Genomic DNA, 23706 nt, shown 5'->3' on the forward strand with positions numbered 1-23706 from the left:
GGAATTGTGTTCATTGTCCTAGCTTATGTCCTCCCGTACCATAACCCCACTGCCACCATGGGGCACTTTGTTCACAACGCTGACATCAATACACCGCTCGCCCACACAACACCATACATGCTGCTTTCAATCTTCCCGGTACAGTTGAAACTGGGATTTATCTGTCAAGAGCATACTTCTCCAACATGCCAGTGGCCATCGAAAGTGAGAATTTTCCCACTGAAGTCAGTTTACAGTGCTGAACTGCAGTCAAGTCAAGACCCTGATGGGGACGACTAGCACACAGATGATTTTCCTGATTTCTGACAGTTTGTGCAGAAATTCTTTGGTTGTGCAAACCCACAGTTTCATCAGCTGTCTGGGTGATTGGTTTTAGACAATCCCGCAGGTGAAAAAGCCGAATGTGGAGGTCCTGGGCTGGTGTGGTTACACGTGGTCTGCGGTTGTGAGGCCGGTTTGACATACTGCCAAATTCTCTAAAATGACTTTTGAGACAGCTTATGGTAGAGAAATGAAGATTACATTTTCTGGCAAAAGCTCTGGTGGACAGTCCTGCGGTCAGCATGCCAATTGCATGCTCCCTCAAAACTTAAGACATCTGTGGCATTGTGTTGTGTGGCATTTTATTTTCCCCAGCACAAGGTGCACCTGTGTAATGATCATGCCGTTTAATCAGCTTCTTGATATGCCACACCTGTCAGGTCGATGAATTATTTTGGCAAAGGAGAAATGCTTACTAACAGGGATGTAAACAAATTTGTGCACAAACTTTGAGCAAAATAACCTTTTTGTGGGTATGGAACATTTCTGGGATATTTTATTTCAGCTCATGAAACATGGGACCAACACTTTACACTTCATCCATTTAAGAATGATGAAGGCCACTGTGTTCTTGGGGACCTTCAATGCTGCAGAAGTGTTTTGCTACCCTTCCCCAGATCTGTGTCTCGATACAACCCTGTATCGGAGCTCTACGCACAATTCCTTCGACCTCATTGCTCTGACATGTACTGTCAATATAGATAGGTGTGTGCCTTTCCAAATCATGTCCAATCAGTAGACTTTTGAATTTACCAGTGGTCGACTCCAAGTTGTAGAAACATCTCAAGGATGATCAGTGGAAATAGGATGCACCTGAGCTTAATTTCGAGTCTCATAGCAAAGGGTCTGAATACTTATGTAAATAAGAATTTCTGTTTTTCATTTTGAATACATTTACAGTCATTTCTAAAAACGTATTTCGCTTTATCATTATGGGTAGTGTGTAGATTTCTGAGGATTGTTGTTTATTTAATACTTCTCCCTGCTTCTTGGTCCTAGGCTTTGGGATAGTTAAAAGGCCAGTGCCAAAGGACCTGAAGGACCTACTGGAACATTAATAATTTAGCTGTTTGAAAACCAATTTCTCCAGAATAGAGTTGTGTAACATTATTATCCAACAAGTTTGTAGTCATACGCTTGATGTCATCATTGCATGCTAGGAATATGGGACCAAATACTAAACATTTAACTTATTTCATACACTATAAGTACATTTGTACTTAACTTCTTAAAATCGGGGGCTAGATACATAAAGTGGGGAAGAACTGGGATGAAAGGTACACGATTTTCTTACATACTCAGAGATTGATAGAGCTAGAGCCACCATATTTTACTCAACCATTAGCAACTGTAATTTCATTTCTAGGTTAAAGGAGTTCAAATGAAATAGAGAACAGAACTACCACAACGTTACTTTTGTACCTACTGCGGGCCGAAATAACACAGGCTTTGTCAGAAGGGCTTGCGAGAAGTGCACAATATCTGTGTCATGACTGTCCACGAGAATCCAAATAGGTCAGATCAGGTTTGCAATGAATAACTTCAGTCAGATCCCCTCTCACCCATAGAGGGGGAAGAAAATAACTAGTGGGGATTAACAACTCACATACTGTTGTAAATCAAGGGAGAAGATCCAGGCCTGTGCTCTCCAAATCCACCAAAGGAATGTGCTTTGTCTCAACAAACATTTTTCCCGCTGAAACTCGTAACACTTTCAAAAGCAAATAGTGGAACAACATTTCTAATGTAGAACATGGGGAACGGTCAGAGGCGATCTATAGAACACTAATGTCATTTTGTTTGTTATTTTGTGATGTCATTAAAAATGTTATAAAGGAAATACTGTTACTTGGAAAGTATACCCACTACAGTACATATATGAAGTTTCCATACTATGCGTTGTGCATGTAGTATGAAAAATGATTAAAGTGTTTTTGTTAAGAGAGGGATGTGAGAAGCTGTAAGAAATAATTGTTTTCTATAACTTTGCACTGTGACTAGTAACCGCCCTGAAGTGAGACCGGAAAAAGCGTGAAGCGGCAGCTGCACGTTTAAAATGTTTTGAACTTTGAATCTCAACACGAGGTGGACACGATAAACTTACCTCCCCAGGCAATATCTGGTACAGCTGATTAGCTGTTGTAAGTAAAGTATCTTCGAAAGCGAATTTAAGTAGGACCATCCTGTTACTCTGCTCAAACCATCATTACGCTACTCTCATCACCCCACTGGGGAACCATCGATATAGCTGGCTAGGATATCTTCAAAGAAGCCTCTTCAAGAGTGAATGTAAGGAAAGTCAACTCTGTAGTTCTTTTCAGGACTACACGGCAAGTCACAGGATACCGGACAACTACAAAGAAGGACAACAGTAGAAGACTTGTTGAAACCATTTCGGACAATCAGAGCCTTACAAGCGTGCCGCGAAAAGGCCCAATCCCTTTTCCAAGGCTGTCCTATTCACAGAGAGATCCTCGGCGAACCCAGGCATTTCACGAAAATACATTTATGATTTCTTACTTAAAGTGGGCACTCGGGGTGTGGTGTCAGGAAAACAAAGTCTTGCTCAACGTCAACAAAACAAAGGAGTTGATCGTGGACTTCAGGAAACAGTAGAGGGAGCACCCCCCTATCCACATCGAAGGGACAGCAGTAGGGACGGTGGAAAGTTTTAAGTTCCTGGGCGTACAGATCACAGACAAACTGAAAAGTTTCACCCACACAGACAGTGTAGTGAAGTTGCGCCTCTTCAACCTCAGGAGGCTGAAGACATTTGGCCTGACTTCCAAATCCCTGACTAACTTTTACAGATCCACAATCGAGAGCATCCTGTCGGGCTGTATCACAGCCTGGTACGGCAACTGCACCGACCTCAACTGCAAGGCTCTCCAGAGGGTAGTGCGGTCTGCACAATGCATCACCGGGTCCAAACTACCTGCCCTCCATGGCACCTACAACACCCGATGTCACAGGCCAAAAAGATCATCAAGGACAACAACCACCCGAGCCACTGCCTGTTCACACCGCTATCATCCAGAAGGTGAGGTCAGTGCAGGTGCATCAAAGCTGGGACTGAGAGATTGAAAAACAGCTTCTATCTCAAAGCCATCAGACTGTTAAATAGCCATCACTAACTCAGAGAGGCTGCTGCCAACACTGAGACCCAATCACTGGACACTTTAATAAATGCATCACTAGTCACTTTAAACAATGCCACTTTAAATAATTCCACTTTAATAATGTTTACATGTCTTACTTTACTCATATCACATATATATACTGTATTTTATACCATCTATTGCACCTTGACTATGCCACTTTGCCATCGCTCATCCATATATTCACCACTTTAGATTTGTGTGTATTAGGTAGCTGATTGGGAATTGTTAGATAACTTGTTAGATTTGTGTGTAGTAGGTAGTTGTTGGGAATCGTTAGATATTACTTGTTAGATATTACTGCACTGTTGGAATTAGAAGCACAAGCATTTCGCTACGCTCACATTAACATCTGCTAACCATGTGTATGTGACCAATAAAATTTGATTTGATGTCTGGAACCGTGAAAAAAAAAAAACACAACTCTACACAACTCTTTTTTTTACTTTCCCTCGCTCAAAACAACTTTTGTATATAACTGGTTGAAATGTTGTTGCAAGCGTACAGATTTTTTGCTGGGAGGTTGTCTTCCTCATTAGGTACATGCGTGTGTCATTACGTTATTCTGGCTTCTGTGTTATTTGAGAAAATGGGCGTGTTACTTCCACACCGTGTTACTTTCGTCATGGTTTTGCGGTGAGGACTAGATGGTATACCGCTACGAACAGAATTGACTTTTCATAGGTTAGGAGAACTTACACAGCAGGTTAAAATAATTAGGTAAAGGTTAGGACACTGCTTAGGTTTATGCTTAATTAAAATGAAAATATTCTGCCCGAAACAACAACAAAAAAAGACGATTTATGCAATGTTGGTGTCACTTCCATCTGTAGTGTCACACACTTATCTGTTTCACCTGTGCTTGTCTCCACCCCCCTCCAGGTGTCGCCCCTCTTTCCAATTATCCCCTGTGTATTTATACCTGTGTTCCTTGTCTGTTTGTTGCCAGGTCGTCTTGTTCGCTCAAGCTAACCAGCGGTTTCCTGTCAGCGCCTATCGTTTCCCAGCCTCTCTCTCCTCATCTTCCTGGTTTTTGACCTCTGCATATCCTCACCCTGTACTGCCCGCCTGACCTCTCTGCCTGTCCCTGACCCTGAGTCTGCCTGCCGTCCTGTACCGTTGCTCCACCTTTGGATTACTGAACTCTGCCTGTCCCTGAGTCCGCCTGCCATCCTGCACCTTTGCTTTACCCTGGATCTTCGATTCCTGCCTGCCTTGACCTGTCTTTGCCCTCCCCTGTTGCAACAATAAACATTGTTACCTCGACAGTCTGCACCTGGGTCTTACCTTGATTCCTGATTATGTAGCTGTATACCATGTAGCGACAACCCAGTTCTCCACTGCTTTATTTCAAAGCGGTAAAAACGATATATATGAAAATTCCCTCAGATGAAAGGTGACATTTTGTACTGACACCTCATATTTAACATTTGCTCGAAAATACAAAATGCTGGAGAAGAGCCAAAAGTATACATTTTTGTTTCACTGTCCAAATAATTACGGAGGGAGTGTATTGATGTTTTAATCGAGGGAATGGGTTGGTAGTGTATGACCTGTGATGGAGTAAAATGGGTTATTGAAACTAGAATTCCTAAATTGAGGAATTAAACAGATTTTCAATAATCGTACACCAAACAAATATGTGAATTTATGTATGACTGGAAACTAATTTCAGTGAAAATTAATAGACTACAAATTACAATAGATGCCACAGAACCAGTTTCCAAGTTTTAATGATGTTCTGGATTACTACTGTCTGTCTTTGCATGTCAACAACATTCGTCTTGGCACATTCTTCTTGGCACAAAAATACTTTCTAGGGAGTTTTTCCTAGCCACCATGCTTCTACACATGCATTGCTTGCTGTTTGGGGTTTTAGGCTGGGTTTCTGTACAGCACTTTGTGACATCAGCTGATGTTAGAGGGGCTTTACAAATACATTTGATTGATTGATTGATTGATTGACTTAAGCAGAGGGTTGGAAGCTTGTCGGGTTCTTGTTGGATTGGTTTTGACTGATTGTAAGCCCATGGAGCTGTTGATTCGGTCCGAGGTGATAAGGTTATTGAAAAATAACTGCTTTATTGGCCGAGGGACTTGGTCTGGTCCATCAGCTTGCGGAAGAGGTCTTCTATCTGAGCCTGGAAGTTGTCGACCAGAGGCTTAAGCTGGGCCTGCATGTTCTCAGCCAGGGGCTTCAGCTGGGCCTGCATATTGTCGGCCAGGGGTGCCAGCTGGGCCTGGATCTGCTGCAGCTGGGCCTTTCCATCCTCTACAAAGGTTCTGTTTGGAAGGAAGCTGGTGGTTAGTGGTCTGAATATTGACAAGCCAAAAAATATTATTTGAAAATAAGATCGAAACACATTTCCTGTTAAAGCTTTTGCAGGTCATTAGCATGTTTAATCTAATGTATATGATTGTTGCGAAGCATCCATTCTTTAGCATTATTTTTGACTGCTGTTTATTGTAAATTATGCAAAACAATGAAGATGAGTTGTGTTTTTTTTCCACAGATAATTGTTTAAAAAATGTCACTCACTCTGACTGGATCTTCTGCACTAGCTCCTGAGTGGTGGAGGTCAGCTGAGCTGACAGATCCTGGAAATACTGTGCCAGCTTCTCAACCTCGGGGGACTGTGCTGCTTGGCTTCCTATGGGTAGCCAGAGGATAACTTCATTAACATATTCCAACATTGTACTCAAACCATTTATGCCCATACAGCATACAACAGCACATACAAGACTCTATCTACATACAGTAATTTAAAATACATGAGTTATAAATAAATCCACCAACTCTGCAATATAATATTCCTATATGTTGCATATCTCTCAGTATTGTTGTATTATACACTGAGTATACCGAACATTAGGAACACCTTTTGCCCTCAGAACAGCCCAAATTTATCGGGCATGGACTCTACAAAGTGTCGAAAGCATTCCACAGGGATGCTGGCCCATGTTGACTCCAATGCTTCCCACAGTTGTGTCAAGTTGGCAGGATTTTCTTTGGGTGGTGGACCATTCTTGATACACACGGGAAACTGTTGAGCGTGAAAACCCAGCAGCATTGCAGTTCTTGACACAAACCGGTGCTCCTGGCCATATCCCGTTCAAATGGACTTAAATATTTTCACCCTCTGAATAGCACACATACACAATCCAAGTCTTAATTGTCTCAAGGTTCAAACATCCTTATTTAACCTGTCTCCTCCCCTTCATCTACACTGAAGTGGATTTAACAAGTGACATCAATAAGGGATCATAGCTTTCGCCTGGATTCACCTGGTCAGTCTATGTGAGGGAAAGAGCAGTTGTTCTCCATACAGAATGCAATCTATGAGACTGTGTGTGTACGTGTTTTTGTTTCAGCTATGATTGCGTATTTAATTCCGAGTGCCACCACAGGGGAGAAGCTAACGACAGAGTGTTCCTTTCACTTATGAAGATTTTTCACTTACCGTGTGCCAGAGCGAGCACGACAACTAGGGCGGCAAGGGAGAACTTCATGGCTGCTGAGTATGGCACCTGAGGAGAGAAGAAAGTGCTAGGATTAGCTTGACCCCATAGGTCTGTGGAGGCATGGTTTGGTCACCGGATGGCTGTGGTGTAAAGTAACTAAGTAAAAATAATTTTAATTACTACTAAGTCGTTTTTTGGTGGTATGTTTACATTACTTTACTATTCATATTTTTTGAAAACTTGTACTTTTACTCCACCACATTCTTAAGGAAAATATGTACTTTTTAATCCCATACATTTCCCCTGACACATAAAAGTACTTGTTGCATTTCAAATGCTCAGGCTGGAGAGAAATATGGTCCAATTCACACACAACGCATTGTCATCACGACTGCCTCTGATCTGGTGGACTCACTAAAAACAAATATTGCGTTTGTAAATGATGTCTGAGTGTTGGAGTTTGCCCCTGGTTATCCGTATATTTAAAACACAAGAACATCGTGTTGTCTGGTTTGTGTAATATAAGGAATTTTATGTAGACACATAGTATTTACTTTTTATATTTTTACTCAATTATGACAATTGAATACTTTTTCCACCACTGTACTTTAGTACATTTACTCAAGTAGTATTTTACTGTGGGACATTGACTTTTACTTGAGTCATTTTATATTAAGGTATCTTTATTTTTACTCATGTATGACAATTGAGTACTTTTCCCACCACTCCCGGGTGGTAGGATTGCCACCCCTAAAGCATTTTGTGGTTTCAAGGAATTTCTCTTGGTATAACAAATAAGGGCACTCAGTGGCAGGTTTGGGATCAGATAAACTTAACTCAGTTAATTCAGGAAGATTTCAAATCATAATTAATTGGTTTAATAGTAATGGAGTAATAGTAATAGTCATGGCTCCTGAGTGGCGCAGTGGTCTGAGGCACAGTATCTTAGTACTAGAGGTGTCACTACAGACTCTGGTTCGATTCTAGGCTGTATTACAACCGGCTGTGATTGGGAGTCCCATATGGCGGAGCACAATTTGTCCAGCGTTGTTAGTGTTTGGCTGGGGTAGTCCGTCATTGTAAATAAGAAGTTGTTCTTAATTGACTTACCTCGTTAAATAAAGGTTCAAATAAAGAAAATAAAAATACCCCATACCCCTGACTCCCTAGTAAATTGCAACTTCTGCCTGTCTGAGCAAATGTGTAATGGAATTAAACATGGACTCTGTTTCATTTACATCTTTATTTGCCTTTCTGAATTCACTGAGAAGAATCATCTCGATTCATATTGACAGTTTACCTCTTAAAACACAGGAATGAAACATCTATCAAGCACTTTAAAGATCACCTTCTCAACTACTGCTGATAACAACACCGTTTAAATGAGCAGCTTACAATCTGGTTGGGAAGAAATGTCCCTCTTCAATTGAATGCACATCAGTTATTATGTTTTTACTACTAAACAACATATTGCAAGAAAATCAAATATTTTACCATATCAAACATAAGAGTTCCTTGGCAGAAAAAGAGAGAGGACCACTCACCTGAATTGCAGGACAGTTTAGGCCGGACGGTATCTTTCCTTGGGCCTCCCAAATGTCTTATAGTCCTTCAGGAACGATTGGGGCCACCCCAGATCAAGCCCCATGGCTGCGTAGGTTGAAGTACTGGACTATCATTGGATGTTTGTTCTAGCATGTGACTGCAGGCTGACCCTTGCTGCTCAGCTTGCCACTGGTGTGATCCACTCTAAAGTCCAAGAGTCCCCCTCTTGTGTAGGAGTGCTGATTGCTCAAACGCAGTAGGCGTCTTGTCAAAGCATCTGGTTAAAGAAAATGTACACAGGATATTTCCTCGTGAGAAATAACACAAAACAGAGAGAATGACAACCAAGTTGTTCAAACACAACAAGAATTGCGATGGTATAGAAACATGGCAGCCACAACACAGTCTAGATGGGTCAGCCTGAAAATGACTAAGTTAAGCAGTTTCTGACTGTCTGTGTGAATACCATGTTAGCTGTTTATGTTTTCTGTTCTATTTCATGTGTGTGTACTGCTTTAAACCAGATCATCTACGAATATACAGATTAACTTTCCCAATTTTTCCAAGTCGAATAGATAAAAGTAAATCGATTTAAATATATTGGTAATAAAGATAAATTGGTAATAGTAAAATTACAATAAAAGTAATATGCTGTAAAAGAAAATTACTAAAATTACTTATCTTTGATGTTCCAAGCCATGGAATATGTTAGTCAGTTTCCATTACATAAAATTGTGTGACTTATGAGAGGAGATATAGAAAGTTTGTTATGTTCCATTGAATATGAACGATGATATTTAAGGATGATTGGGAGAAATGTTATTTACAAATGTTGCTGTGTGTGTAGAAATTGTTCCCTTGGTAAATAGAGACTTTGCAGGGTAAAATCTGACTCATTTATACCAACTGCAACATTAATTAAGAAAAGGCCCAGGACCTTGAGTTCAGTACTAATGTAGAATTTATACTTATACATAATATTTAATACTCAATATTTGTCTCATTTTACACACTAAGAGGAGTGTTATAATTGGTTACAAATGTTGAGTATTACACCATCAGGAATTTCAAACTAAAGCTACATGTAGATTTTATGCTATATACAGTTGAAGTCGGAAGTTTACATACACTTAGGTTGGAGTCATTAAAACTCGTTTTTCAACCACTCCACAAATTTCTTGTTAACAAACTATAATTTTGGCAAGTCGGTTAGGACATCTACTTTGTGCACGACACAAGTCATTTTGATAGGCTAATTGACATCATTTGAGTCAATTGGAGGTGTACCTTTGGATGTATTTCAAGGCCTAACTTCAAACTCAGTGCCTCTTTGCTTGACATCATGGGAAAATCAAAAGAAATCAGTCAAGACCTCAGAAAAAATGGCAGATCTCCACAAGTCTGGTTCATCAGGCAATTTCCAAACGCTTAAAGGTACCATGTCCATCTGTACAAACAATAGTATGCAAGTATAAACACCATGGGACCACGCAGCCGTCATACTGCTCAGGAAGGAGACGCATTCTGTCTCCTAGAGATGAATGTACTTTGGTGCGAAAAGTGCAAATCAATCCCAGAACAACAGCAAAGGACCTTGTGAAGATGCTGGAGGAAACAGACACAAAAGTATCTATATCCACAATAAAACGTGTCCTACATCGACATAACCTGAAAGGCTACTCAGCAAGGAAGAAGCCACTGCTCCAAAACCGCCATAAAAAAGCCAGACTACAGTTCGCAACTGAACATGGGGACAAAGATCATACTTTTTGGAGAAATGTCCTCTGGTCTGATGAAACAAAACTAGAACTGTGGCCATGATGAACATCATTATGTTTGGAGGAAAAAGGTGGAGCTTTGCAAGCCGAAGAACACCACCCCAACCGTGAAGCACGGGGGTGGCAGCATCCTGTTGTGGGGGTGCTTTGCTGCAGGAGGGACTTGTGCACTTCACAATATAGATGGCTTCATGAGGAAGGACAATTATGTGGATATATTGAAGCAACATCTCAATAAATCAGTCAGGAAGTTAAAGCTTGGTCACAAATGGGTCTTCCAAATGGACAATGACCCCAAGCATACTTTCAAAGTTGTGGCGAAATGCTTAAGGACAACAAAGTCAAGGTATTGGAGTGTCCCTGACCTCAATCCTATAGACTGTATATACACTACCATTCAAAAGTTTTGGGTCACTTAGAAATGTCTTTGTTTTTGAAGGAAATGCAATTTTTTTGTCCATGAAAATAACATCAAATTGATCAGAAATACAGTGTGGACATTGTTAATGTTGTAAATTACTATTGTACGGCTGATTTTTAATGGAATATCTACATAGGTATGCAGAGGCCCATTATCAGCAACCATCACTCCTGTGTTCCAATGGCAAGTTGTGTTAGCTAATCCAAGTTTATCATTTTAAAAGGCTAATTGATTGTTGGAAAACCCTTTTGCAATTATGTTAGCACAGCTGAAAACTTTGCCCCATAAAGAAGCAATGAAACTGGCCTTCTTTAGACTAGTTGAGTATCTGGAGCATCAGCATTTGTGGGCTCGATTACAGGCTCAAAATTGCCAGAAACAAAGGACTTCCTTCTGAAACTCGTCAGTCTATTGTTGTTCTGAGATAAGAAGGCTATTCCATGCGAGAAATTGTCAAGAAACTGAAGATCTCGTATAACGCTGTGTACTACTCCCTTCACAGAACAGGACAAACTGGTTCTAACAGAATAGAAAGAGGAGTGGGAGGCCCAGGTGCACAACTGAGCAAGAGGACAAGTACATTAGAGTGTCTAGTTTGAGAAACAGACGCCTCACAAGTCCTCAACTGGCAGCTTCATTAAATACTACCCCGCAAAACACAAGTCTCAACGTCAACAGTGAAGAGGCGACTCTGGGATGCTGGCATTCTAGGCAGAGTACTTCTGTCCAGTGTCTGTGTTCTTTCGCCCATCTTAAACTTTTATTTTTATTGGTCAGTCGGAGATATGGCTTTTTCTTTGCAACTCTGCATAGACGGCCAGCATCCAGGAGTTGCCTCTTCACTGTTGACTTTGAGACCGGTGTTTTTCGGGTACTATTTAATGGGGCTGCCATATGTGTTATTTCATAGTTTTGATGTCTTCACTATTATTCTACAATTAAGAAAATAGTCAAAATAAAGAAAAACCCTGGAATGAGTAGGTGTCCAAACTTTTGACTGGTACTGTCTGTATATATATTTTTTATTTTATTTTTGGTTGCCTGTTTTGCATGTTATTTTGGCATTAATACGTGTCACATATCAGTTTGCAAACAATGTAAAAAAAAAAAAAAATCTTTGAGTTAATAAAGCCACATACAAACATTGAGTAAGGCAACTCCAAAATGCAGGCGTTTCAGCATAGCTCAGTGCTTTCTGTGGTGGTGGGCAGCCAAAGGAAAATACGGAGCATAGGGGTTGGTCAAGTTCTCAAGTTTCGCCGTGATTGGCTCAATGTTCTGTCAGTCATGGGGACACTACGTCACTAAAAAATCTATGGGGAGAGCTCGAAAATTCAAGCCCCTTGGGTGCTGCCATACAGTTACATTAGAAGTGCCCATCCAAGAAGGCTCAAGGTCATTGGCCACAGATAAAATGACGTCAAATCACGTTATATATACAGTAGCTTTGAATGGACTGATCATGTCAACATCATACTTTCAAAATCTTAGCTAGCAAGCTAGACAAGCAGTCATAATCATGAATCAAGTCGACAATCTACTGGCAAATCCTTTACAATCCTTGTCATATGAAGAGAAATTATAGATAAAATGTATCGGTGCTCATTGGCCATTGGACATAAATATTACACAACAACTTGGAAATTGCAAATTCAACAATGAGTGGTTTGGAAAGAATCCGTGGCTAACTGCAAATATTGCAAAACAATCATTAGCCTGCTTTATCAGGGTGTGTGGTCCAAGTCTGGGTTTAAGGGTCTCTTTACCAAGCTTATAAAGAATAAACATTCAACACCACGGGCCAGTAAAGGTTGTATACATTGGCCATGCTGTCAATCCAACATGACTTCTGCGGCGTTCAAAACAACTGGAAACTTGGTTCTGGGAAATCTCAGACTTCAGTGAGTTCAAGAAAACTGGGAACTCTGAAAAAACTAGTTCCAATTGGGAAAATACGTAGTGAACGGTCATCTAACTCGGAATTCCAAGTCAGGAACTCTGGCCTCTTTCTTGAGCTCCAACTTGAAGATCACTGACGTCATGATTCAACCCTGTTTTTTCCTGAGTTTGCAGTTGTCTTGAATGCACCTTAAATCCAGAGAATGCCAGACTTTGATGGCAATGTTTGATGATAAAATTTGCCCACATGAAGGACCGCCGCACAAGCTTCCTGTTCAAGTGAGCACAGCACAACAAGTTGAGTCCAAAAATGTATTGTATGCTGCTGCATACAGTATATGATGTAATATGCCAGGGAGATATGTATACTGAAGCTAAGAAAGTAATACTAAGTGTATGTAATACGCAGTTTTTTATTTATCTGTTATTTTACCAGGTAAATTGACTGAGAACACATACTCATTTGCAGCAACGACCTGGGGAATAGTTACAGGGGAGAGGAGGGGGATGAATGAGCCAATTGTAAACTGGGGATTGTTAGGTGACCGTGATGGTTTGAGGGCCAGATTGGGAATTTAGCCAGGACACCGGGGTTAACACCCCTATGATAAGTGCCATAGGATCTTTAATGACCTCAGAGAGTTAGGACACCCGTTTAACGCCCCATCCTAAAGACGGCACCCTACGCAGGGCAGTGTCCCCAATCACTGCCCTGAGGCATTGGGAGATTTTTTTAGACCAGAGGAAAGAATGCCTCCTACTGGCCCTCCAACACCACTTCCAGCAGCATCTGGTCTCCCATCCAGGAACTGACCAGGACCAACCCTGCTTAGCTTCAGAAGCAAGCCAGCAGTGGTATGCAGGGTGGTATGCTGTTAGTAGCCCATGTGCCTCACCCTAATAAGTTGGTCTCTTTCCCCCTCATAACTTAGCCTACTTAGCCTGTTTTAGAGAAATATGATCATTTAATATTGTAAGAGCTTTCATTGTCTGCATATCCGCCCCCTTTATTTATCCGACGGTTCTAACTTGGTGTACAGGGAGAATACTATAAGAACGGCCCATGTTCTGAATTCTGTCACTGTACATTTCAAAAGTGCTGAAAAAATTGACTACGTCCTTCCTCGCTCGGTCATAGATGTCTTAATTGAAATTACGGATTGCCTCTTATCCGCTCATCGTCCCCTTATGCGATAGTTTGTACATGTCAATTGTCAGTAGAAACCACATTTGTTTAAGCAAGTCAGCCATATCAGCTATGTTTTTTTGAAAGGCAGTAAATGAGGCTGAATTAACTGTTTCACTGCCAGACAAAGCTCTGCTGATCGCCAGGTGTAGCAGTGGTAAGGATTCACTCCATGGTGCTGAAAAGAAAGCTCTGCTGTTGGGACAGCTTTATGTAGGCCCTAACAGTTTGTGAGCACTGTTTGTCGCCGTTATAGTGTAATTCATGTATTGGTTAGTGTTGTGTTGTCTAGGGGCTTTGCTTGCATGCATCTAAAAAAATGTGTTTGCCCCACCAAGATTTACATGCTAAAATCGCCACTGGTTATTTGGTGAAGATGCAAATCCAGGATGACAAACAGAAACAGGGGAAAATGAAGGGAAAGTAGTGACAATGTAGTAAAAGCTTGCGTTCTTGGGATCTGTTGTGATATTATGTCAAATACTTAAGAGATTTTGGTTGCTGTGGCAGCTAGTAACAAAATGGAAATTGTCTACGGAGCTGAAAAGGTATTTGAAAGAGCAATGTAGAATGAATCTGAAAAGTATTATTTTACTGTTTGGACCCCATCCTGACAATGCTATGAAAGCTCTCTTTGGACTACCTAAGTGTATCATCACCAGAAAAGAGTCATGTAACCTCATTTGATCTGAGCAGGATTCTTGCTAAAACAACGTGTTTGGTCAAAGGTCAGCTTTCTTCCTAATCTATTAGGTTATAGATACAGGTAACTGCCAAAATAAAGGAAACACCAACATAAAGCGTGTTAATAGGGCATTGGGCCACCACGAGCCAGAACAGCTTCAATGCACCTTGCCATAGATTCAACAAGTATCTGGAACTCTATTGGAGGGATGCGACACCATTCTTCCATGAGAAATTCAATCATTTGTGTTGGAAAACGCTGCCTCAGGCGCCGCTTCAGAATCTCCCATAAATGTTCAATTTGGTTGAGACCTAGTGACTGAGACCACTCGTGCCCTGTGGATGGGGGCATTGTTATTCTATTGGGGATAGACAAGACATGGTACGCAAAATAATAGACAAAATAATGGCCTGCCCAGCACTTTTATACATGACCCTAAGCATGATGGGATGTGAATTGCTTAATTAACTCAGAAACCACACCTGCTTTCATTAAACTTTGTATCCATCAATTACTCAAGTGTTTCCATTATTTTGGCAATTACCTTTATATCACCAACATGGAGCTGATATGGGCTGATATGCTAGATATCTCATGTACTCATTGAAGAAAATAACCGTCTTTCCCCGTCATAACCCAAAATGTAAGGTTGCTTTTCTCAATTGTTTGTAAATAACATTGATGTTAACAAAAATGTCCAGCTTCAAAATATGTTAAACATACAGTCTGGGATTGATTTTGTTTCTTCAAAATGAGTGGTTTGGGATATTTCAGCTATACCTGTTGCTAAAATCAAGCACACACCAATCCATTCTCCATAGACAAACATTGGCAGTAGAATGGCCTTACTAAAGAGCTTAGTGACTCTCAACGTGACACCGTTATAGGATGCCACCTTTCTAAAACAATTCAGTTCATCAAATGTCTGCCCTTCTACAGCTGCCCCTGTCAACAGTAAATGCTGTGATTGTGAAGTGGAAATGTCTAGGAGTAACAACTGCTCAGCCGCGAAGTGGTAGGCCACAAGCTCACAGAACCGGACCGCTGAGTGTACCAGGACCGCTGAGTGTATTGCCTCTCTTTGGACTAGCCAAGTGCATCATCACCAGAAGAGAGTCACATCATGTAACCTCATTACCTCATTTGTTCTGAACAGGACTCTTGCTATGCCAAAGTGTTTGGTCAAAGGTCAGCCTTTTTCCTAATCTACTAGGTTATAGATATACGGTGCCTTGCAAAAGTATTCAGACCACTTGGATTACTGAAAATGTGATTGTGTTACAAATTGGGATTAACATGGATTTAATTGTAATTTTTCTGTCAATAATCTACAAAAAATACTCTAATGTCAAAGTGGTAGAAAAATTGTAAAATTTTTCAAAGATTAATACAAAACAAATAAATAAATAAAATATAGTCGTTGCATAAGTATTCAGCTCCCTGATACCAGAAATATGTTAGAAACACCTTTGTTGGGGATCATGGCTCGACACCAATTGTCAGCTCTTGCCATAATTTTTCAAGCAGATTTAAGTCAAACCTGTCAAAAATTCAAGAACATTCACTGTCTTCTTGGTAAGCAACTCCAGTGCAGCTTAGGCTTTGTGATGTAGGTTATTGTCCTGCTGAAAGGTGAATTCCTCTCCCAGTGTCTGGTGTAAAGCAGACGGAAACAGGTTTTGCTCTAGGATTCTGCCTTTGCTTAGCCCTATCCAGTTTATTTTTATCCTGAAAAACTCCCCATTATTTGTCAATGTCATGCATACCCATACCATGAAGCAGCCACCATCATACTTGAAAAAAATAACTAAAACAGAGACATAAAAAAGGAACTAAGGTCAGGACGTGACAACCCCAGTGCCTTATCATACTTTATAACCATTATGTTAATCTCATCAGAACATAAGCCACCACTAGGTAATACATCAGGTGAGGAGAGTAGGGCCAATTGATATAGGCAGCAATGATGAGTATAATGCATTCTGGGAGAGATTTTGAAAATGATATTTGGTAAAACTTTAGGGTAGCCCCCCTTGTGTATGCATTCAAGCATACAACCATTATAACATCTACATTATAACCACTACATAACCACTACATTATAACATCCATCATAGGAAGTCATAAACATTTGGAACACTGCCGTAAGACATTATAAATGCACTTATAATGGGCATTATAGATGAAAGGCAATTTTGTTGTCATGTGCTCTTCTGTCAACACAGGCTACACAATAACAGTTCTGCTTTAACATGCTACTTCAGAGGCTACAATGCAATTCATAAAGCTTTGTGTCACATATCTCAAGGCACACTATAGTGAATGTCATATTCCCCATAATTATCCTTTGTTGTTATAGCGAAACATTTCAACTCTATATCTGACATGGTACAGGGGTCTTGTTTTTTTTTTATGAAGTCAACTGTGTCATGTGTCCTTATTGAGTGTACATTGCAGGCTTATGTAAAGTGACACCAGTTTGGTGTGACATAACAAGCTTATAAACCACATCACAAGCACAGGTTCAAATTACTTAGAAAAGTCCCTGACTGAGAGGATGTGGCAGGGGGCAGTTGAGTGGGGCTTTGGTTAGCTTCTGCTGACAGCAGCATGGGATGAACATTCGGGGGGAACAGTCTGTAGCTGCACAGTGCCCTCTACTGATGCATTTCAGGGCTGCCTGACAAAAGCCTAGCCTGAGAGCCATACGAAACATACTTTAAGTATTTCTGAGCACATCCAAGACATATACCAACTACTGGTCTAGTTCCTTTAGACATAAACGAAAGTAGAGAGGTTTTTTGAGAGGTTGGTCAGGGAAGATTGGTGGGCGTAATACGGGACTGTTTAATAATTTAAAAGTTGCGTGTTCGTATCGCATTGGGGACAACTGTGGCATTTTACCTAACCCTTCCCCTAACCCTTATACTAAACGTAAAACCATATACTGGAGTGGGCCGAATCAGGAGTGTTTCTTGCCGGTCTTAAACAAATGTACTTTGGAACAAAAGTATACACCTCACACACATGGTTATGGGCTTAACAAAAAGAAGACACATGTACGATGTCAGATATACAGTGAAAAGTATTCAGAACCCTTGACTTTTTCCACATTTTGTTACATTACAGCCTTATTCTAAAATGGGTACAAAAATATATATATTTATTAATTGTCATACGTCAGTTGTGCAGAGGTGAGGATGGAGTCAAGCGCAGGACACAGAATGGAGTAAAATAATGTACTTTACTCTGAAAATAAAATCAGCCAAAATAATCCACGCAGGGAAAACAACCCTAACACGCACGACTAACACAAACCAGGAATAATCACGCACAAACCAGCAGCTCGCCGACACCGGCCTCGGGGACGACCCGGAGGACGAGGCACAGGGCAATCTGGGTGGAGACGATGAAATTCCTGCAGTAAGGAAGGGTCCAGGATGTCCTCCACCGGCACCCAGCATCTCTCCTCCGGACCGTACCCCTCCCACTCCACTAGGTACTGAAGGCCCCTCGCCCGACGCCTTGAGTCCATGATGGCTCGCACAGTATACGCGGGGCCCCCTCGAAGTCCAGAGGGGGCGGAGGAACCTCCCGCACCTCACACTGCTGGAGCGGACTAGCCACCACCGGCCTGAGGAGAGACACATGGAAAGAGGGGTCAATACGATAATCAGGGGGAGCTGTAACCTATAACATACCTCGTTCAGTCTCCTCAGGACGTTAAATGGCCCCACAAACCACGGACCCAGCTTCCGGCAGGGCAGGCGAAGGGGCAGGTTTGTGGTCGAGAGCCAGACCCGGTCTCCCGGTGCATATACCGGAGCCTCACTGCGCTGGCGGTCGGCGCTTGCCTTCTGTCTCCTATTGGCCCGTTGCAGGCGTACATGGGCAGCGTCCCAGGTTTCCTCAGAGCACTGAAACCATTAATCCACCGCAGGTGCCTCGATCTGGCTCTGATGCCACGGTGCCAGAACCGGCTGATAACCTAGTACACACTGAGTGGCGGAGGGAGTTTTGGGCCATCTCTGCCCAGGGGATGAAAGTCGATCACTCCCCCAGCTGGTCCTGGCAGTAAGACCGCAGAAACCTGCCCACATCCTGGTTAACTCTCTCCACCTGCCCATTGCTTTCGGGGTGAAACCCTGAGGTCAGGCTGACCGAGACCCCCAGACGTTCCATGAACGCGCTCCAGACCCTTGATGTGAACTGTGAACCCTATATCATCAGGCACCCCGTAGTGCCGGAAGAGGTGTGTAAACAGGGCAGCAGTGTGGGTTGGGTTGGAGTGAAGTTGTTGGGGTTGTGGACAAACCCACTTTTTCGCTCCATGTTTAGCAGCACGCGATCCATGGCAGTTGACACGTTCCTCAACTGGTACCGGAGGACTGGGTGCACCTGCTGACGCCATATTATGGTGAGTGATTCTGTCATATGTCAGTTGTGCAGAGGTGAGGACAGAGTCAAGCGCAGGACACAGAACTAAGTAAAATAGCGTACTTTAATCAACGCAGGGATAACAACCCTGACACACACGACTAACACAAACCAGGAATAATCATGCACAAAACATAATGGGAACCAGAGGGTTAAATAGGGAAATAATAACAACTTAATGGGAACCAGGTGTGTACACTCAAGACATAACAAATGGAAAACAGAAACATGGATCGGTGGCAGCTAGAAAGCCGGTGTCACGCCCTGACCTTTTATATCTCTATTTTGGTTTGGTCAGGGAATGAGTTGGGGTGGGCATTCTATGTTTTGTGTTTCTATAATTTTATATTTCTATGTTTTGGCCGGGAATGGTTCTCAATCGGGGACAGCTGTCTATCGTTGTCTCTGATTGGGAACCATACTTAGGTACCCTTTTTCCCACCAGTGTTTGTGGGAAGTTAACTTTGTTTGATGGCACATAGCCTGAAGCTTCACGGTTTGTTTTGTATTGTTTATTGTTTTGTTGGCGTCATTTTAAATAAAAGAGAAAATGTATGCTTACCACGCTGCACCTTGGTCCAGCTCTTTCAACAGCCGTGATAGCCGGTGACGACGGAAGTCGTGACATCAATCTACACACAATACCCAATAATTAAGAAGCAAAAAGGGTTTTATTCTAAAAATGGATTAACTTATTCTAAAATGAATTTAAAAAATAAAAATCCTCAGCAAACTACACACAATACCCCATAAAAAAAACAGAAATACTTTTTTAAATAAGTATTCAGACCCTTTGCTCTGAGACTCGAAATTGAGCTCAGGTGCATCCTGTTTGCATTGAGTATCCTTGAGATGTTTCTACAACTCGATTGGAGTCCACCCGTGGTAAAGTCAATTGATTGGACATGATTTGGAAGGCACACATCTATCCATATAAGGTCCTACAGTTGACAGTGCATGTCAAAGCAAAAACCAAGCCATGAGGTCGAAGGAATTGTCCGTAGACAGAATTTTGTCGAGGCACAGATCTGAGGAAGGGTACCAGCATTGAAGATCCCCAAGAGCACAGTAGTCTCCATCATTCTTAAATGGAAGACGTTTGGAACCACCAAGTCTCTTGTTGGAGCTGGCCGCCCCCGGCCAAACTGAGCAATCGGGGGAGAAGGGCCTTGTCAGGGAGGTGACCAAGAATCCGATGGTCACTGACAGAGCTCCAGAGCTCCTCTGTGGAGATGGGAGAACCTTACAGAAGGACAACCATCTCTGCAGCACTCCACCATTCTGGCATTTATGGTAGTGGCCAGACAGAAGCCACTCCTCAGTAAAAGGCACATGACAGCCCACTTGGAGTTTGCCAAAATGCACCTGAAGCATACAACAAGTGCTCAGCATATGTGAGAACTCCTTCGAGACTGTTGGAAAAGCATTCTTCATGAAGCTGGTTGAGAGAATGCCAAGAGTGTGCAAAGCTGTCATCAAGGCAAAGGGTGGCTACTTTTAAGAATCTCAAATATAAATTATATTTTGTTTTTTTGTTTAACATTTTTTTGGTTGCTTCAAGATTCCATGTGCGTTATTTCATAGTTTTGATGTCTTCACTATTACTCTACAATGTAGAACATTAGTAGGTGTGTCCAGACTTTTGACTGTTACTGTATATTTATACTCCGGACTCTGACATTGCTTGTCCTAATATTTGTATATTTCTGAATTCCATTATTTTACTATAGATTTGTGTGTATTTTTGTGAATTGTTAGATATTACTGAACTATTGGAGCTAGGGGAAAATTTTTGCCGGCAATAACATCTCCTAAATAGAGTCTAAATAGAGCCTGGTTACTCTCTAGATTTCTTCCTGGGTTCCTGCCTTTCTATTGTGCTGCAACACCTGCATTGCTTGCTGTTTGGGGTTTTAGGCTGGGTTTCTGTATAAGCACTTTTTAACATCTGCTGATGTAAAAAGGTCTTTATAAATACATTTGATTTGATTTTGATTTGTGTTTGCCATCAAGAAACTTTTTTTTCGATTTGAGGTACATCATCCAATTCGTATGATACTGTATGACAGCTATTCCATTCATAATGTAACCTAACATAACGTGCACTGATTGTACCCCTTTTGCCATCAGAACAGCCTCAATTCGTTGGGGAATGGACTCTACAAGGTGTTAAACACTTTCCACAGGGATGCTGGCCCATGTTGACTCCAATGATTTCCACAGTTGTGTCACATTGGACCATTCTTGATACATATGGGAAACTGTTAAGTATGAACAACTTGACACACTCAATCCGGTGTGCCTGGCACCTACTACCATACCCAGGTCACATATTTACGTAGGTCACATAATACAAATTGCCCTGAGACCACGTTGCTGACAGAGAACTTGAAAAACTTGTTCACCTCTCTCACTTCTACTCACTTCTCTTCTCGATTGGTTGTGGGACAGCATATGGGGCAGGTAAGAGTCATTGTAATGTGGATAGGTGGGTAGTATCTCGTGACAGATAATTAAATAGTTAAACCAGAGGACAGATTATGGGTTCTGGCAGGGCCGTTTCAACCTATTGGGCTATAGACCAGGCCTTATTAAATCATTATGTTCTCCAAGCACTAATATTTGAACTGCTTAGAAGGAAATGCTTGTTCACTCCGGCTTTAAATTATAGCATGATAGCCTACAAATAGAACTGAAAAATGTGAATGTCCCTTAAGAAAATGTAAGCTTACGTTAGTCATCTTTGATCTATGGTCTAGTTAGATGTATAATTGGTATAGCTGGTTTAAATCGAGTTAGTCTAAGTCTATCGTCTAGTTAGTAGAATGTCTGTCTAGCGCTGGTCAAGCGTTATAATTTAGGGAGTGGTTAGTTGGTGTACTGTAGATCTAAATCTACAGTAGGAAGTTAGATGTTGTGTTGGTCTAGGGCAGGGTTCCCAACCATGGATGGCTTTATTTGGCACCCCAACTTCTGAGCCCCTCCCCCCGTACTGTAAAAACGCAAGGAAATTATTGTTCCCAAGTATTCCCACGCATAATAGAGAGATGTGATCATATACAAATGCAAGCAAGGTTTGAAATGATTATGTTTTAGTCAAATATTATATCTGTTTGGGCTTCTTGCAGTCAGTTTGCAGTCGAAATGTTCTTTGTAATTATGCTCCTGTTTTTAGTTGGTTAAAACTTCTTTGGGATCGGTGTCCCTTCCGCAGGACGGTTGAGCTAACGTAGGCTAATGTGATTAGCATGAGGTTGTAAGTAACAAGAAAACTTCCCAGGACATAGACATATCTGATATTGTCAGAAAGCATAAATTCTTGTTTATCTAACTACACTGTCCAATTTACAGTAGCTATTACAGTGAAATAATACTCTGCTATTGTTTAAGGAGAGTGCACAATTTTGAACATGAGAAGTTATTAATAAATAAATTAGGCACATTTGGGCAGTCTTGATAGAAAGTTTTGAACAGAAATGCAATGATTCATTGGATGAGTCTAAAACTTTGCTCATACACAAAATCTAAATTGCACCTGGGACAGAATAATATATTACGGCCTTTCTCTTGCATTTCAAAGATGATGGTACAAAAATAATACAAAAGAATGCTTGATTTGTGTTGTGTTATATTATCCTACATTCCTTTCACAATTCCACAAACTTCAAAGTCTTTCCTTTCAAATGGTACCAAGAATATGCATATCCTTGCTTCAGGTCCTGAGCTACAGGCAGTTAGATTTGGGTATGTCATTTTAGGCGAAAATTGAAAAAAAGGGGGGAATACTTAAGAGGTTTTGAAATTGTGTAAAAAATTAAATCTGAGAGGTAGATCTCGGCTTGAATTTTGACTCAGAAAGTGATCTTGACTCAGAAAAGGTTGGGGACCACTGTTCTAGAGTTTTCCCTGTTAACATTATCAACCATGTTTCCCTTTTTTCTGTAGCAATTGTGATCTCATCTACGCAATATTAACCACTTTCAATGCAACATACCGAAACAAAATTAAGTACGCGATATATTTTGTTGTACAGACCGGTGTGGCATGAACAATCAGAGCTGCAGTAGGCCTATATGCAAATAGACCATTGCCATATATGGATCTGTGCCATTTACTTATAACTGGACAGTGTTTACAGTATGAGTGGTCATAAGTAGATGCACTTGTTTTATAATCAAAGTGGGAGCTGCACATTTTGCTCATATCCTTTGCTAGTTAGTTAGTTATTAGCCCAGTTATAGATCATTTGTAGTCAGCAGTAGGGGAGTGATTACTTCCTACAAGAGCACTACTTGGCCACAGGTAAAACTGTAACTTAAAGTGGGTACAGCCTCAGTGTTCACAGTAAACGTGTGCTGGAAGTTTTCACAACGTTTAAGTTGGCTATCAGCAGACCTGAAATTGAGTCAGTGGCAAAACAAATTAGAGGGAACATTACCCCCAACCATCCGCTCAATAAAAAAATAGTCCCACAGTTTGATCTGGACTGTGTTATATTTAGATGCCCAGTTGATCTAGATAGTGAAGATGACTAGTTAGGAAGATGGATGAATGGATGGATCGAGATTGATGGATGGGTGGGGAGTGTGGGTGGTTGGGGGTCGATGAATGGATGGATAGACAGTGTGTGTTGCTTTTATGGTTAAAGAATAGTGTGCTGTCACGGTCATTTACCAAAAACTTATGTAGCCACTATTTTTCCAATGTATAGCAATTTAAATCACACTAGCCACAGAATTCCTTTACAGTTTTGGTTACAGTAAATGGCCCATTCACAGCTCCCCATTTTCACGTCTCTGATGTCTCCGCCCCTA

At 41.3% G+C, this 23706-nt stretch overlaps 1 protein-coding gene across 1 annotated transcript; it reads right to left on the reverse strand.

Moving 5' to 3' along the window:
* Positions 1-5175: 5175 nt before the first annotated feature.
* LOC100499581 (type-4 ice-structuring protein) lies at positions 5176-8580 on the reverse strand. Its single transcript, XM_021572216.2, has 4 exons — positions 8486-8580; positions 6941-7007; positions 6019-6130; positions 5176-5762 (listed from the first exon to the last, which is right to left on the reverse strand). The coding sequence occupies exons 2-4, from the start codon at positions 6987-6989 to the stop codon at positions 5561-5563; spliced, it is 363 nt and encodes a 120-aa protein (XP_021427891.2). The 5' UTR covers positions 6990-7007; positions 8486-8580; the 3' UTR covers positions 5176-5560.
* Positions 8581-23706: the final 15126 nt, after the last annotated feature.

Source organism: Oncorhynchus mykiss, chromosome 18 (genome assembly GCF_013265735.2).
Source record: "Oncorhynchus mykiss isolate Arlee chromosome 18, USDA_OmykA_1.1, whole genome shotgun sequence".
In the NCBI taxonomy this organism is placed as follows: domain Eukaryota; kingdom Metazoa; phylum Chordata; class Actinopteri; order Salmoniformes; family Salmonidae; genus Oncorhynchus; species Oncorhynchus mykiss.

Bases quoted from the DNA above. Each gene is read 5' to 3' on its own strand.
- LOC100499581 (XM_021572216.2), bottom strand. From the start codon at position 6,989: ATGAAGTTCTCCCTTGCCGCCCTAGTTGTCGTGCTCGCTCTGGCACAC. The intron at 6,131-6,940 runs GTAAGTGAAAAA...GGCTACCCATAG, and splicing joins CGTGCTCGCTCTGGCACACG to GAAGCCAAGCAGCACAGTCC. The intron at 5,763-6,018 runs GTGAGTGACATT...CCTTCCAAACAG, and splicing joins GTGCAGAAGATCCAGTCAGA to AACCTTTGTAGAGGATGGAA.